This window comes from Zosterops lateralis (assembly GCF_965231275.1).
Source record: "Zosterops lateralis genome assembly, chromosome: 9".
NCBI lineage: Eukaryota > Metazoa > Chordata > Aves > Passeriformes > Zosteropidae > Zosterops > Zosterops lateralis.
In genome coordinates, this window is record NC_139769.1 from 18325599 (window position 1) to 18342673 (window position 17075).

The 17075-nt window shown below is 35.8% G+C and overlaps 1 protein-coding gene across 3 annotated transcripts in view; it reads right to left on the minus strand.

Annotated features, from left to right (window-relative positions):
- The window catches only part of DPYD (dihydropyrimidine dehydrogenase), a 333817-nt gene that overhangs the window by 180700 nt on the left and 136042 nt on the right, over window positions 1-17075 (minus strand). For all 3 annotated transcript variants that reach the window (XM_083867303.1, XM_083867305.1, XM_083867304.1), the window contains one exon: window positions 1353-1460. In XM_083867303.1, the coding sequence (XP_083723429.1) occupies window positions 1353-1460 (108 nt within the window). The remainder of the gene's footprint in view (window positions 1-1352; window positions 1461-17075) is intronic.

Consider the following 17075-nt stretch of genomic DNA (forward strand, 5'->3'; position numbering starts at 1 on the left):
GGGCTACTTTGCAATATTTTGAAATATGTGGATCATGGTATATAGTTCCTCATGCAGAACAGGTGACTTACAGTACACAACTGCTACATATTTTCTCAGAATTCTACAAAGTATTTTTAGTCACAAAGAGAGAGAGGATTTCAAGAGAGGATTGTTTTCCAGAATTTACTTCTCCTTTGTTAATCTACCAATGCATTGCACTGTATAATCTCAATCTGTTTTATTTTTAAACATCTCTGTCTTCAAGAAGAAGAAAACCCAAAAGCTCACCCTTTTCTCTTAAATCATTTAAGAATACTTTGAGCTTAAGAAAAAAGAAAAAAGCATTTGATGAAAACAGCAAAGAGATGGGACAGATTGAGATGCAGAATTTAACTTCTAAATATTTTGCATTAAATGGAGTAATAAACTTTACTTTTAAAAGCAGAATAACCTGCCACAGAATATACATACTCAAAAGTGTTTAAGAAAAGTCTACTTAAATAAGCAGGAAATTCTAGATGATGCTTAAAGAAATTTCTGAATGCTGAAATGAAAATCTGTTTGTAGATAAAACAAGTTCTATTATGTCATATGTAAAATACCACATTCTGTCCAAAAGGGAAAAAAAAAAAGTACAATAATTTATTTTTTTCTGGATCTAGACCATGAAGAAATGTGGCATAGAAACCACAATTTTGGGGCTTATTATTTCATATTTAGGGACACTGAAAGCATCTGCACTCCTTAGGGAACAAATGCAGTTATCTCTGTACTCAAAGAAAGATGTGAAGCCATAAAACAAGACAGCATTTGGTGCCTATGAACTGAGCACTTTCTTATTAACTTCTGTCATACTCCTGTTGTCCTGAGTCTTAGACTGTAAGTTCATTGGGTAAGGAACTAGTACCAATTTAAATGTGTTTGCAAAACCTGCAGCACCTGACTTCGGATCAAGTAAAAGAATTTATCAGCAATCTACCAATCATCCGCTTATATAAGTCAGAAACACCTTTTTAATATCAGATTTTTTCAAACCATCTTACATACAATATTTTTATCAAGATACTTTATACAAAGGACAAGCTTATGTCATCTTTTGACTATAATTCAAAGTAAAAAAATATAACTTATTAGGGGAAATTATTTGCCATAAATTTAGAATTGCATATATGATTATTCAGTTTATAATCTCTGGGACTAACTTTCCTGACCATGCTCCTGAGGTTCTCACCAAGAGAAAATCCTGTCCCAGACATATTCAGTGGAAGGTACTTTGTAAATGGATGGCTTTGCAGCCAGAGAGTTCAATACAATCATAACTGCTAATGACTTATTGAATGTGATTACAACAAGAATATAGTACCACACACCTGGTTTACTTGCCATGGCTACCAAAGGTAAGAAGTCTTTAGATGTGTAGAATCCTTGATTCATTCTCAGTCCTTGGAATATACTGTCTCTGTTTGGTTCTGGCAAACCTGAAATAGATATTTTATGGCACATCAGTATTACACAGGAAATTTTAGCGACCAACATATATATTGAATTACACATATATTCTCAAAAAAATTGTCAATACAAGCACTTTTAAAAACTCTTAGATGTATCCAAGTATATTGCAAATGATCACGTTTGTAATGTGCAGCTTATATAACTGGTGATTGTTTAATAGCACAAGAGCTGAAAATGAGGTTTCTCGACAATGCGTGTACTCGTATAACTCATACCAAGACAAATGCAGGGGAAGGGATCAGAGAGAACAGGGTGCAAAAGCAGATAACAAATGAGGCAGTAACAACAGCTTAACTGATGAGGGGAGGAGGACAAATGGCAGTGCTGTAGGTCTGACCTGTGAGTATTTGTATGTCATCATTTTTTTGACATTCTTGATTATTTTCTCAAAACCTTGAAATCTTGATTGGCTGACATTTATTCCTAGTTATTAAAAGCACACTTTAAGACAGAATCCATAGGATACAGACAAGGATTTATCTCACAACTACTAATAGCAACAAATACCTTTCAGTTAAAAGAAAGCAGCAAAAAGCATCTTCTAATTACCAAAGAACATCATCTCATTTTGGTGTGAATGGTTGGACAGCACAAAAAAGCCAGCCCAGCTGACACACCAGTTAAATCATTTCATTCATGCAAATGCAATCAGGGTATTTTCAAAAGTCTCAACTTTCATATTTACATCTAAAACCCCATAATATTATCAAAACTATGCTAATTAATAGTTACATACTGAAATGGAGTAAATGTCAACAATTTTTCTAAGAAAACACACTAGCACTGAGGAATCCTCAGTGCAAGCAGGGAGAACTGGAGCATACAAAGCAATCTGTGTTCCCTCCATTCTCAGGCATGGTGGGCAGCAGACTAGTATTACTTCTATTTGAGACATACTGGTCTGGAAAATCCTAATAACACAATTTTAGCATCTACAATAATGCAGCATTGCATGTTGAGGAGCACTTTTCCAAACAGAGAAGGTTTAAAATCTTTTTATGTTATTTAAGCAACAAAAATCTTTGTCATTAGAGCATATGTCCAGAACTACATAATGAGAAAACTCAGCACTTTTTCATGAGTTACTTATATGAAAGAAGTTTTTCAAATCTCTAGAACTCTGAATGAAGTTACTATAATACTAGAAAACTAAAATACATTTTTAGATTTATTAGTTTCAGTGAAGCAAAACAAAAAATATTCTCAGTGAATTCAAAATGCTTACAAGCCAAAAAGCAAATAAAAAATCCTGAAATTTGATCTCTATTTATAAAGAAAACTCATTACTCATTTGCTGAACACCTGACTTTGAAACCAACACTGATCTATAGTTGGATAGTGAGAAAAATAAAGTTAAAAAATACTAGCACATCCTGAACTTCAAGACCTTTGAATGCTGTACTTTCCGGGTAGACTGGAATTTCAGCTAATGAATAATGAATAATGGATATCTTAAGAGGCTGCCAGAAATACTTAGTACTATTGAAAGTACAATATGTAAAATGCATTAAAGAAACTATTTTTAAAAGGGCATAGATTTTCCTCTATGTATATATTGCAAAATCATCTATGGAAAGAAGAGTACCTCAGAAAAAGCTCTCAGTGACTGCCTGCAGGCAGAGGACAGAGTAATGCAACCATTTCTATGGAGATATCCATAAACCAACTCAGAGGCCTCACTTTACTCTCGGGAGAAACACTCTTGTCATTAGTGGGATGTGCAGCCTGCATTAAAGATAATTTCCTTTCCACCTAATAAGTATTTCCATTCAAACCCAAAGAGAAACCCTCAAAATATTTTTCCCACTTATTTTTTGCTGCTTTTATCATCTCCCAATGAAAACTATTTGGTTTCTAACAGCATCAGTACTTTAGCTCCCACAGGCTGAATAAAGAGTATAATAAAGGAAGTGTTGCAATGTTCTCTGTCTAGGTTCATCACTAGTTTGGTATCACTGAAAGCAAAGGAGTTGGATTAAGAATGCATTGAATTCAGTATTCGGCTGATATGAACAAAAAACTGCCAAAGAGGTACTCAATATATGTGACATTATCTGCTATTTATTTTACTATTTTCATTTTGTCGAAAACTCCCTGAAAAACAGTTTTGTGATATTTACATTTGAAGGAAATGCAGGGGATTTCTTCTTTTATACTTATAAACACTTAGCACAGATTGAAGCTCTTTGCTAAGCACCTGCTGGAAGCTGTATTGTACTGGATTCTGATACATCTCCTTTTACTGTTCAGTATTTGCTATTGTAATGACTGCATTTACTTTTGTTAAAATAGATTTAGTACTTCTTCAAGCCACTAGGCAAGCTAAGAAAGAGGCAGACTGAGACAGAAAAAGAGATCAAGAACAGATAAGATTCACTTTAGAGACACCATTTCATAATAAACATCCACCCCACAGAAGTGTGCTTTACAGAGAGATCAAATATTGATAAATAGCCAACAGCCTCTTGGGAGAGAAAATATTTAACGGAAAAATAGCTGTAGAGGAAAAATGCAGTTTTGAGCAAACAGTTTCAGAGAAGAAATAAAATTTTAAAAAACTCAGTCACCTATGAAAGACACAATTTAGGTCAAAATAATGAACCAAGAGAAACACTCTTTGAAGATAAATCAGAGAGATCCTTTAGAAAAAGGGAATTCACACACTGGTACAAAATAGCCAAGAGCCACCCAAGAAAAAAATCCTTGGGAAAATATGAGGTGTTTTCCCTAGCTTTTAGGCTGAAGCTGAGTAAGTCAGTTCTCTGCTTTCCAAATCCACTTGCGAGCCATCTAAAAAGATTTTTTTTATTTATTATTTAGTATTTCATGTTCTGAAACAATCTATCACTATCCCACATCTCCCCTTTTTAAATAAGCTATATCAAAATCAAGTGATAACAATTATTTCCTTCCCCTGCACTGAAGAACAACTCTTTTGAAGGGCAAGCAAGAGGAGGCATCTTAGAAAGGCAGCTCCACTGATGGTCTTTGGATGGCCTCTGCACACCCTTATACAAGCAGAGGACTGTGCTGCGCCCCTCATCTTCTGCAGCCACAGCCCTGGCTTCCTGAAGCCTCAGCTCCTTTGCTTGCTGATGCCAGGGAACAAGCTTTTGAAGCAACTGATATCCAAACCATGCAATGAAGCCTCATGGGCTGTGGAAAACTGCATTTACTAAGAATAGAGAAAGTAGAAACATTGTGAAAATAACAGCTTGCATGACAGATCTAGTTCAGCTTTGCAAAATCTAACCTAGACAGTCCCAATCTGGGTCAGGTGCAGCACATAAAGCACTCATCTTCGTTCCTGACCCTTTGGTTTGCTGTGCTTTGCCTTCCATTTCCAGATGCTCCAGCTATCTCTCAGTAGGCATCACTACTGTCCTTCATTCCTTCATTTGAGCCCCACAACTCCTTCTCCAGAGTGCAATTCCTCAGCACCAAACTCTGTCACATGTATTACACACCACATACTTTCCAAAGTCCTTTACCACTACAACTGTGGCTTTGGAAAACACAGACTTTAACTTCCTATTTTTATATCCTTTATATATACATATAAATATATATGTGCACATATGTATTAGCGAAAACATAATCTGCCTCCTATTGAGGTTTTGTCCTCTCTGTTCGCACAATACCAATGCATATCCATTTTTTTCATGCACAGTTTCAAGTCCATTGTTTCCTTTTACAGAAAATTTAGATACAATTCCCAAGTCCAGCTGAGATATGAATTGCTAAATTATTAGAGTAACTATGTCAGATGCACAAGGCAATGTACCAGTGTGAGGCACAGACACTGTAAGGGATTGGCTTGCAGAGCAGGGCACCAAGTGCACTCAGCTGCTGCATGAAATAAATTCAGGAATGTCAACACATCAATCAGCTAAGTCTGCTACTACTGTAACTATGAGCCTGATCTGGAAAGGGAAGCTAAAGGAAGTACAGGCACTGCATATCTATCTCCAATTTTCATCAAATCCCCTCTTCCCAGTAACAGCTATGCTTCTGAGCCTGAACTTACTGTTTGGATTACTGAAATCTGACATGGGTGGCAAATACACAGTTTCAAGTAAATTTCTCAACTGATCTTAATAACTTACGCACAAAATAAGCTCTCATCCTTGATAAGGGTCAAATGTAGCTTTCACTGACAGCTAACTAAAAACATATCTCCAGACAAAAAAAAAAAAAAAAAAAAAAAAAAAAAAAAAAAAAAGGCGCTAAGGTGAAGGGTAAATATACAGGAGCCTACAGGGAAAAAACTAACTAGAGCATTATTGTTTTTTCTCATTTTCCTCACAGCAAACACTGAAAAGGTTTGTTGCCTTCATTTTTAATTGTGATAAGACTGAATTTTGTTGGCGAATGCAATCTATGTTTGAAAATACCAAGAGCTCCTTTTTAAAAATGAAGACACTGTACTTTTTTTATATCGAATCTTTGAAATTTGCTTTAAAATTCATAAATTTATCCAAATTCAATCAGAAAGAAACAAAATGTGATTATGGACATTCCTTTTTCTAACTTTTAAAACAAGGAAGCCAGACATCAAACTCCATTAACCAATTTATGGATTATTTTTTTATTGCTCTCTTGCCTTATACATCTGGAACTAGAAAGTTGGAAGGCAAGGACATCTTTTTACCATCTCCATGCTTCTGTTCCAGAGTTAAACCAGATTTTTTAAAACCGCAAGTACAAGAAAAACTCTTCTTCTGTCCTTCACAGCATCCATTACAGGAAATCCTAGATTGGGTGGCAAGCCTTTAACTGTCAGGTATCACTGAGAATGAGGAGAAGAACCCATGAATCCTATACAAAACTGGAGAGAAGAAACATGGGAATGATTTTCTGCATATCTGCTCTGGTGGCAATGCAAATCTTCCAAAATAATATATGAGAGGCCAAGCCCAGACAAGCTGAGCCTGCTGCTTAGCACAAGAGGCTTGAGCACAGTCTGGCAAGGAGGCAGCAAAGATTCAGCAGCAGCAGTTCTGCACCTCTGGCTCTGCCCCTACATGTGTCTGGGGGAAAGGAGTCATGGAAGGCTGAAGGCCAGAGACTGATTTGAATTTTATAGAGGAAGTGACATTTTCTGATAAATTATTTTTTGTTAACAAAGTTTGTTTGTATTTTTTGTTTTAATTGTCTGAAAACAATATGCTAAAGTAGATACAGAGCTAAATTAATTTCCCTCTGAAGGTAAATTCTAAATCCACCATTTGTCTTCTGAAAGGGTCCTTTTGAATTAACAGAAAAGCAGTATTTTGTCCCATGTCCCTGCCTTTTTATACACTGAGTGTTCCAACTTGCTCCTTGTGTGCCCATACAAAAAATATTTCAGATATAGCACATCTGATGACATTTTACACTTGCCCAGAGACTTGCAGCTACAGGTACCATATGGTTAGACTGTGACTACAAAGGTACATGGCACACTGTAAAATCCAAGCAGCACATAAGCACTACTTTAATATTTCTGAAAGCTCTGATCTTCTTAAACAAGTCTCTTTTGGGCTCTTGTGGGCTGGAGAACCAGAGATCAAAATCTCTATATTTAAAGCAGTTTTCTTTAATGTTACGCAATCCATAATATGTATAAATTGGACCATGAGTTTTAATATGTTATCTTCTTGAATGGTAACACTGAAACTGTAAATTTTCATAACTGTCAAATTTATACTTTTACCTAGTCATGATAGAAACTACTTGTATGCAGTGGGATGTGCTCTACCGATTTGTTTCAAAGAAGCCACATTCACTCATGCATACTGCTAACATTGCTGTCCACAGATCAATACTGCACAATTTAGAAATTAACTATATTGAAATGCATGATCCAAATACAGTACTTAAGCTGTGCCCAGAGCTGGTTATACTAAACGTACCACTACAACTCATGCTATGACATGCACCATGCATGGAACAGACAACCACTGGTATGTAGAGAGTAACTTCCTCTGCTTTTTTAAAGGTTTGATACTGGGCATCTAGTCTTTCAGAAAAGTTGCAAATACTCTGCAAGTGTTCAGCTTTCTCAAGGTCAGTACATTAGTGATTAGCACTTCAATAAATACTTTTGAGGCTCATATTTGTAAAGAATCTCTCTCATTTTGCTGGAGATTGTTTTTTTATGGGGACAGCTTTGTTACTTCCTGTTGTGACGTTCAATAGAATATGTTTTCTAGGTGGTTGATTTTTTTTTGTTTGATATGTATGTCGATGGAGATAAGTGTTTTAATTACTTTTTTAATGTCTATGCTTTTGTATTTTCTCCCTCTTTCCCTTTATTTCCTGCTGTTGAGATTACTGCCTCATCTCCACAGCAGGTGGCTCCTTCAAATTTGTTTTCTCTGTGAGCCTGGTAGATTAATTTTGTAATATAACTGCTCCTTTTCTGTAGTTTTTATTAATGATTTATTTCCTTTGGAAAAGGAATGCTTTCAAGGTTTTTAGGAGTTATTTCCTAACGATGGCTAAAGGTCTCGTTAATAGAAAATTAAAAATAAAGGGAAAAAAGTAAAAGAACTACAGTAGGGCTAGCCTTCTCTTACCCTCAAGTTAGAATGAACAGTGTGTACAGCATATGTGAAAACACCCTTCACATCTACCAGCATGAGCCATACACAATTGCTGCAGGGCATTCTAAATTGAACAGCTATAGCCATACCATGGCTTTTAAAAACATCTGAATAAGTAGTTGAACCTGGAAGCAATGCAGTCTGTAGGTATCACACCCTACTTTGTTGCTAAATTAGACACAGAGACAAGTATCTCAACTCTTGCAAATGGTAATAGGAATAGGGAGAATAGGGAAAAAGAATAGGAATGAGGGAGTCAGATTATTTAGAACTAAATTTGTTCCTATAATTCAATTTCTCTTTGAGTACCAATTGTCCAAGCCCAGTTTAGAATTAGCCAAAATTCACACAAGCTAAACGTCGGAAAGTGCATATGGGAATGACAGGCAGAATTCAGAATCAATCCCTGTGAGTGATGGCAATCAGGATTATGACAACACAATCAGTGTTGTCTGTCTGAGCATGGAATACAAAACACTGCAGCCTTGTGGTCTCACCTCACCACATTTAGTGATCCCATGACTGGATCAGGCTGACATCTAATGTCAGCCAGAGTGTCCAAAGGTGAATCATAACTCATTAGCCACATCAGATATAGACTCCACCCCTCATTTGATTTTATTGTAATCAGTCCAGCCGTACTCAAGGCTTTAGTGTACCCTCTATAGCCTACCTCTAATCTTAATTGCTGTTTTTCATTTTATTATGGTCATTTTATGGGACCTGTGCTTTGAATTTTAATGGAGCAACATTCAAGTATGACTAAAATACTACATTTTAATGAAAAACATCAGTGTTCCAAGATAATAAAACAAAGATTTGGAGAAATTATGTAATAATTTTTCAAATCTCAATATCTGGCTATTCATTTAAGCACTGTGAAGATTTTGAACTTAACATCTTGAGCCCTTATCCTCTAAAAACACTCTTTCAAAATGCATACCTCAGAACTGAAGTATACAGTATCATTAAGTGTTTTTACAACATAATTCTTTAAAGGACACACTAGAAGTGATACTAGGTTGTACAAACATATACAGATTTCTAAATTAGGAAACAGATGGCTATTCTAGCCTTTCTTCTACGTTTGGAAACAGATACTTAATGTTCCCCATATTGGAAGTAATCATGTAGAGGATGTTAGGAAGTTAGCTGGTAGCCCTGGTGAATGAACTTGCTGAAATGTGGAGATCACTATGAAGCAAATCTTATCACAGAGAAGGATGAATGCAGACGTCTGCTTACCTTCCCTCTGGTTCTGTTCTGCCTGGTGTTGTTTATTGCAGGACTTAAAGCACTGAAACAGTTTGCTATGAATCTTGATTTGTAGAACATAAGAGTTCTGTAAATTGTAATACAGAGTAACTGAAGAAACATCTGCTGTAAAAAATAAAGTGGAATATTGCTGCAAACCTTTCTTAAGTCATCTTGGCAACATTTATTATACTGGCGACAAATTTGAAAAGGTCACTAGCAAAAATGCATTTAGCAGTCTGGGTCCAATCCATCTCTACCACAAGAATGTATCATTCCACACAGGAGCAGAGCTTGCTGCAGTCTGCTTACAACAGAGCTAAACTGGATTTTAGTCCTGACTGGAATACGGTCACTTCCCACCACAGACTTGAGCTGTCATTTTTCAGGAGCATTCTTGAACCAGGAAGGCTGAAGTTTCAGATTCTGACATGCTAATGTTGTCAGTTCCTTTCCCTCTTCCTTCTACAAGTTTGTCCCTAGCAGTAACCTGCCAAAGGAAAGACAGGGAGGCCATGTTTCCTCCAGACACCAGCCAGACACTATTTGCCAGTGTGACACGCTGCACCACTCTAGAAGAACAGAAAGTGGTCCTAGTGCTTACTCGTGATCAGTAAACAGTGCTGAACAGCCTCAAAGCAAGATCACCTCCAGAGGGACTGGCAGGACACAAAAAATCTGTCATCTCAGAGACCATGTCACAGTAAAGTGATTTTTATCCAATACAGAAAATCCAAATGTGTGGAAGTGAAAGCAAAATGAACCGGATTGTGAGACTGAGAGTAACAGACTCCTGAAAAGAAAGCAGAAAACACTACCATACCTGTTTGCAACAGAAACAATATCTTTCCCCAAGCAGACTCATTATAATTTAACTGTCTAATATGCCCTGTTCCTAAGCCGTCATGCTGGTATATTGAAATAATCTGAGCAAATAAAAATTTATAAAGGGAAAATCAAATGTTAGCATAGAAAAGATCTCTTCATTTAATTTTTCATTTCAAGACACAGGAAAAAAAAATCTTGAAAATCTGGATGAATAGAGGCTACTTACAATAAATACACAGTGAATAGATAAAATGAGAACAAAACTGATGATAAACATTCACACAGAAAAACCACAAATACTTATTTGGCATTGTGAAGAAAAATAAATACTAAGCCTCTACACTACTGCAAAGCAACAGCTGAAAAAAAACATCAAAGGCAGCAAATTCTTCCTGTAGAAATATATGAGGAGAAATTTAGTCATTACTATTCTGGAATAACACCTTTGTCAGACCTCAGGCACTGTACAGCAAGGAAGTTGCAATAAGGTATATTGAGACAACATCAACTTATGCTACCTAAAATCAACCTGCGGTTTTGATATATTAGGAATATAATAGCCAATACGTGGTATCTGTGTTGCAATTCTAAGCACTGATTTTTATAATATTGTTTCCTAAATTTGACGGAAGAGAGCAGTAAAGAATCATAGAACTATTTAACTACAGCCAGTTGTCTTAAACCCACAACTACCCTCTGCTGCACACTACTTCCATAGCTCCCATTCTGTTTCAATACAGTGACTATGAAACAACAGGCTGAGTCAATCACAGCTTTGCACCCTGTATATCTGGATCTATATGAAATACTTGTAAAAATTTACTCCTTCAGGAAGAAAATCCCACATGCCAAGTAGTATTTGCAAAATACAGGACTTTCTGGTCATTCCTATTTTTAAAACACTACAAGGATTCATCTCTTTTTTATTTTCATTTGTGGAAGTCATCAATGTAATTCAGCAAGGTCTTCCAAAGGCTAATGAGCAATTAGCACTCTATGTGAAATTTTAATATAGGAAACAAATATTTTTTTCCCAGTTCTTTACTAATGTATTATATTGTCTCATCTTAAATCTTAGCATATTTATATACTGGGTTTGTCCACATGAAAGAACAAAAACATACTATAAAACATATTCAGTAATTATTACTGTATCATTCACCTACACTGCATTTTTTAATCACTTCAGGTAAACCATCTCTACATATATTTTAAAATGATGCCTCAAGAAAAGACTTCTAAACATTATTCATTATCCTGCAGCACAGATCTACAACTGAAAACATATCATCAGTGCATTCTGATGAAAAGGTAATTATTAAATCTTTTTTCCCCCTTTTTCTACAGCACAATATTTGACCTATGATAGAAAAAGCCGTCCTATCAAATTTCCATTTATTATTTCTACCTGAAGGGCTTTGCCAGCTCACACAAACATAAATCTCCATTTGTCAGGTTTAAACTGTACCTGTCCCAGATGCTATGAGAGTTCATAGCTCTTGTCCTTTAAAAATTACCAAATAGCATCATGCAACATAACCTCCTTGCAGCCTCCCCTGACCCTTGCAATCAATAACATTCGTAACCTGTATGTGCACAGTTAAGGAGTACAGGAGCCATGCACTATCCCAGTTAACCACATTGAGCTGTGATACTCAAATCTGCTCCCTTGTGTCTGCTGTGATCAATTCTAATCTCTGCACCAAAAATAAAAGAACGCAGCCCCTTGTTTCCAAATTCAGCTGAAACGGATGTTATAGATTTGTAGGTCTGCACAGGAGCTGTGGATTTAATACAACCAGCAGTTCAAGGAAAGAACACATCTAAGCTATCATTCATTCTCATTATCCTCAGCATATTTTGAATCTTCAGAAGCAATGAGAAGCACAGGAAAGTGCACATGTACTGACTTAAGGCAAGCTGAATTTGTTAAAATAACATCAGGTAACTGTTATTTGCTGGAGCATTATCCATTACTGCCAGGTAAGGTGGAGGTCAGTCTCTCCATTATGATTACTTTGCTTAAAGGTTCAGTAATAGGCTGCCAATATTCATTTCTTCTGGAAATGTGTCATATACAGTAAATTAAACAGAAATTCCCTAGAAATAATAAAGCCCAGCTTTGCTCAGTTAAAAAGAAACAACTGTTATGGAAAGAAAGAATAAATCACGTTTCTGATGGTATTTGTTCTCTCACCTCCAAACTAATTTTATTTAAAAGCTGGCAAATTTGCCACCCAATTAGCCTAATTAGACAACGGCATCTGAATGTAGAACAGGAAGAAAGCAACTTTAGAAACCTACTCCAGTAGAAAAAGTGCTTTTTGAATCTGTCACACTACCAGAATTCATGTTTCCAGAGTTCTCGTAACTGCATATTTATAGACTTGGCTATATTGGCTCCTCATCAGCAGCTCCAGTGCCATGAATCATCTATCAAAACATTTGAGAAGATTTTCTTACTCATTTCTTTAAAGCAACATACTGAAGAGACACTTTCAACATGATTATGCTCCAGTCTTCACTATGAATTATGAAAAAAAGCACACAGAGTTTTATAATTGCAGGTGAATAATAAGGTATGTGTCATCAGAGGCTTTAGCTTCGCAGATTGTCACACACTGTCAGTACAGAATAACCTGCAACAAATATGACATTCTTGTAACATGCTGGAGGGTCAATGAGCATTCTCACTCAGGTCATTTACCCCCTACACATAAATGTCCTTATTATTAAGCACATATTTATCTGCCTTTCCTTTTAAAAGCAGCTATAGCAAGAAGTTTCATGTAAATATCCTATTAAACTGATACTCTCCTACACAGGCAGATCAGTTCAGAAACATTACAGCTACTGCACAGCTACTCCATCAGACTCTTCCATACTGGAAATAACTAAGCAAGCTCATGCTTTGACCAAATCCCGTTCTAAGTAAGGGTAAATGACAGAAAGAACTCATGAATTGGCTAATGATTTTTAATCTATCAACTAAATCAGAATTCCCTTCTCAAGAAAAAGATTTCATATAAAATATTACCTAAAGACAGAGTGTCCTTCTTAACTAATTATACCATTTTCATCAAGTGCCTGTGTTTTCCTTGGCCATTTCCCATACTGATGGCAGGGCATTAAATCTGAGACTTCAGGCCAAAAATACATACAATCCAGTTGAACCTCAGATGCTGTAAGGCTACTATCTAGAAAACAGACAGAGAAATGGTGGCGCACATCTCCAAATGTCTCCTCGATGACCAGCAGTCAGAAATTTGAAGTGAAACATGGTCACTGAAGATCCTGGGTCAAGTATTTGGCTTGTAGGTGCAGATGCCTGCACAGGGATGCACAGAAGCCTCCTTCTCTTAAACTTTTTTTTTTCTTGGTGTGGAAGCAAAACATTCAAAATGTGAAATTTATACTTATTTTAAGCATCTTATTTTATTTGTGATAAAGCATCAGTGAGGTAGGACTGTATGTCCCTTTTCAGTCCATGAAGAAATGTCTATGACAAAGAGATGTCAGAAAGTTAAAATGAGACTTCTCAGATTACCTGCAGTAATGGTGCAAGTACTGTCAAGGGGGCATATGTTTCCTCTAAAAAGGTATCTAACCCATGCTAAAGTCAACCAAAGCACATAAATCTACCTGTAACCACAGTTACAGGTGATACCTGGGAGTGAGCATAATCCTTAATGTCTGCTTGGTGCACATTTTTGTACTTGCAGCACTACAATAGGAAGATTCTCTACGAACCGAGTTTCAAATGGTAACGAAAACAAGATCAATAAATAGAAAATCAAGTTACACAGTCCCAATAGGTCCCTCTAACAAGGATTTATCTCTGAAATGTTCATGCTTGTCTAATGCTGCTGCTTTTAATCCTTTCACACCAGTGGGTCCTACACGCTTGCATTAGTGCTAATGTAAAACAAATGAACATTTTATACAAGGATATCCACTCTCCCCAAGTAAAGTGGGTAATACCAAAGTAAGCTTTAAGAATGTAAATTATTTTCCCCATGTGGCTGAAAAACTACGAGTTATTAATTTAAAAATTATTAGCATATAAAATCATTATTATCTCTGCAGTTAATGTACAGTTCACTGACAACCTTTTGGACCATTACAATTAAGAAAGGCAGCATCTTTAATGAAGTTACAAAACACATTGTTTATTAAATAGAAAACTGTATCTTTAATTACTTTAAATATTATAATCCGATGAAAAATTATTTCATAAGCCTCAAGACAAATTATGTCAGAGATGGAGAATGCATTTTGCTCCTCTATGAATCCTAAACAGCCATTTGAATTTGCTTACAGGTTTCTCTTGTATGTAATATCTGCTATTAAAATTGTTTTTAAGTGCCTAAATCCAATGGCACTAGCATAAATCTAAGATGTAGCTTGTGCTAGTCTTTCTTTTTAAAGCAGATTTAATTTCTTGTCAAATGTAGAATTTGGCAGCTCTAGTAAATGCAGCTTTTCTATTAATCCATCAGAAGAAAAATGAAAATAGATTTCTGTGAGAGTCACAAAAACAGGCTCATTGAAACAAAGACTATTTGGGGATCTCTGGAATTATATGGATTTGCTGTTGTGTTTTGAACTAAAAGGTAACTTTTGTTCAAAACTGTCAAATGCTATGAGGATATGCTATAATGCCAACATACAATCACAGACTAAGCTAACTTTAAATATTCCTTTTTTTACACAAATTAATCTCTGCACACTATCAAGAAACCTTTTGCTCTCTGTCCATAATTAGAATTAACTACTTGATATATTCGCCACTATCTGAAATGGCTGAGAGCTGAATAATTAAAGAAAAAGTTTAGTTGTTCACAGCATTAGACCCTTCACTATGCTTTGGATCCAGCCCAGAACAACATCAGTATTAAAATGTATTGATTTCTAGATCACTAAGACAAAATTAATACATTCAACTTCAATTCTGTCAACATCAACTTGTCACTGAATATTTTGACAGTTTGGAAACCCTCAATTAGCTATCGAACTTTCCTGGGCAAATCAATAAATAGGGAGAGCAGATATTATATCCAATTTCTTTATGCTAAAATATTGATACATTCTATCTACGTCTGCCTTACCAGAAATATTGTCCATGCAAAGCACAAAGGAGAAACAACTCATCAGTGTAATATTATAATAGTAAAACTAAATTTTTAGAAAGGAAACTTTTTTTAAAAGCTTCTGGCAGTAGTAAAAAAAAATAATTTATATAATTACATAATTATATGCAATTATAAAATACAACCACAGATAACATGTTGTTTAGAGTTGAAATGATAATATGCAGAAGATCAAAAGATAATGAACTTGTTTACTTTCCCATTAGTGCAAAAATTTTTGAACACAGAAACCCATCTAGAAACATAATTGGAAGTCTTCTGTGACTACCCAAGTGCCAGAAGAAAATCCTAGCAAGGATTTGTAAGCAAGTTGGGTAGTGAACGTAAGATACTTCTGTGAAAGCATTCACAGTAAAATCAAGATTTGAAAAAGGTTTCCCTGCAGAAATATTACATTAACTGTAACACAGTTACAGGTGATACAGACCAAACTGATTACAAGTACTTCAAGCAAACCCCTTCCTAGGTGTGCACCTAAATACTCTGATTGATCTGGGCCTAAGTACCTTTGGGACTCATCCCTTGTCTGCCAAAAGCTCTGTATGTCTGTACATTACTGATGCGGAGGAAAAGAACCTCATGAGTGCCAGGAGACTCTCAGAGCAAGCATTCTTATGTATTCAGAGATGTTCAAACCTGGATATGGTCCTAGGCAACCTGCTCCAGCTGACCCTGCTTTGAGCTAGGGGGCTACCAGACGATCGCCAAAGGTCCCTTCCAATTATTTCACGATTCTATGAAATATGCCCTGGTTGAGGACCTAAGCCATGGAAAGATTTCTGAGTTTTTCATCTGGGATTTAAAAAATCCACTACTACAGTTAGGTTAAAAAAAAAGTATTCCCTATCAGGGGATAGGTACCAGACACTCATAGAACAGAGAAATTCAACAGTCTGTGTATTTCTATCAGTTACAGAGCTCTCTGAGCCAGTGGCAGTGTACCAGGAATCAGACTCCTTCCTCCACCCACACTACAAAGAAACAAAGCCCAGACATGGAAAACTAGAAAACACAGGTCTCGCACAAGGGTCAAGAGCTAATTTCTGAAATGTCTTCTCTCCGAAACCTCCTTCCATCCTTCTAATTAGTACCACGCATACTCTTTTGCAGAAAGCACATCTTGCTACTCACAGTCCCTTTCTGAGTAAATGATGGAAATGGGCTTGCCTTATTCAACAAAACAACTCAGTAATTTTGTAAAATCAGAGTGTAGTATACAAACAACAACTTTAAATCAAATACTGAATATAATTTTCCTCTGTTCACAGATTATTTCAGTTGTTAGCATTTAAAAACAACTCCTCAAATATCACTATCTACAGTTTGCAACACATACTAAAAGTAACTCTATCTCTCATGTCATTTTATAACAGGTTACAACTGATACTGATCAATTCTGGAGCAATTCCAGAATTCCCTAAAGTCCATGCAAAAATTCCACCACATAGATGAAAAAACTTGATTTGTACATCCACTGCCCTATTGATAAAATTAGCTTTCAGAAATACAGCATAAACAAATCAGTTATATGGAAGCAAGCCTTTTATACAACTATTTTAAATTATAAATTAGTTTTGCTTTACACATATAAAATTAGACATAAAATGACTTTAATTAAACTTATCAACAACAACAGTTGTGTGAGAAGAGAGGGACTCAGATAAACAGAATCATCTGCTAAAACAAAGTCTACCTCTGATTCTGCATTCTTTATTTCTGATTATAGTATACACATAAATAGAAAACAAGTATTCACTTATGC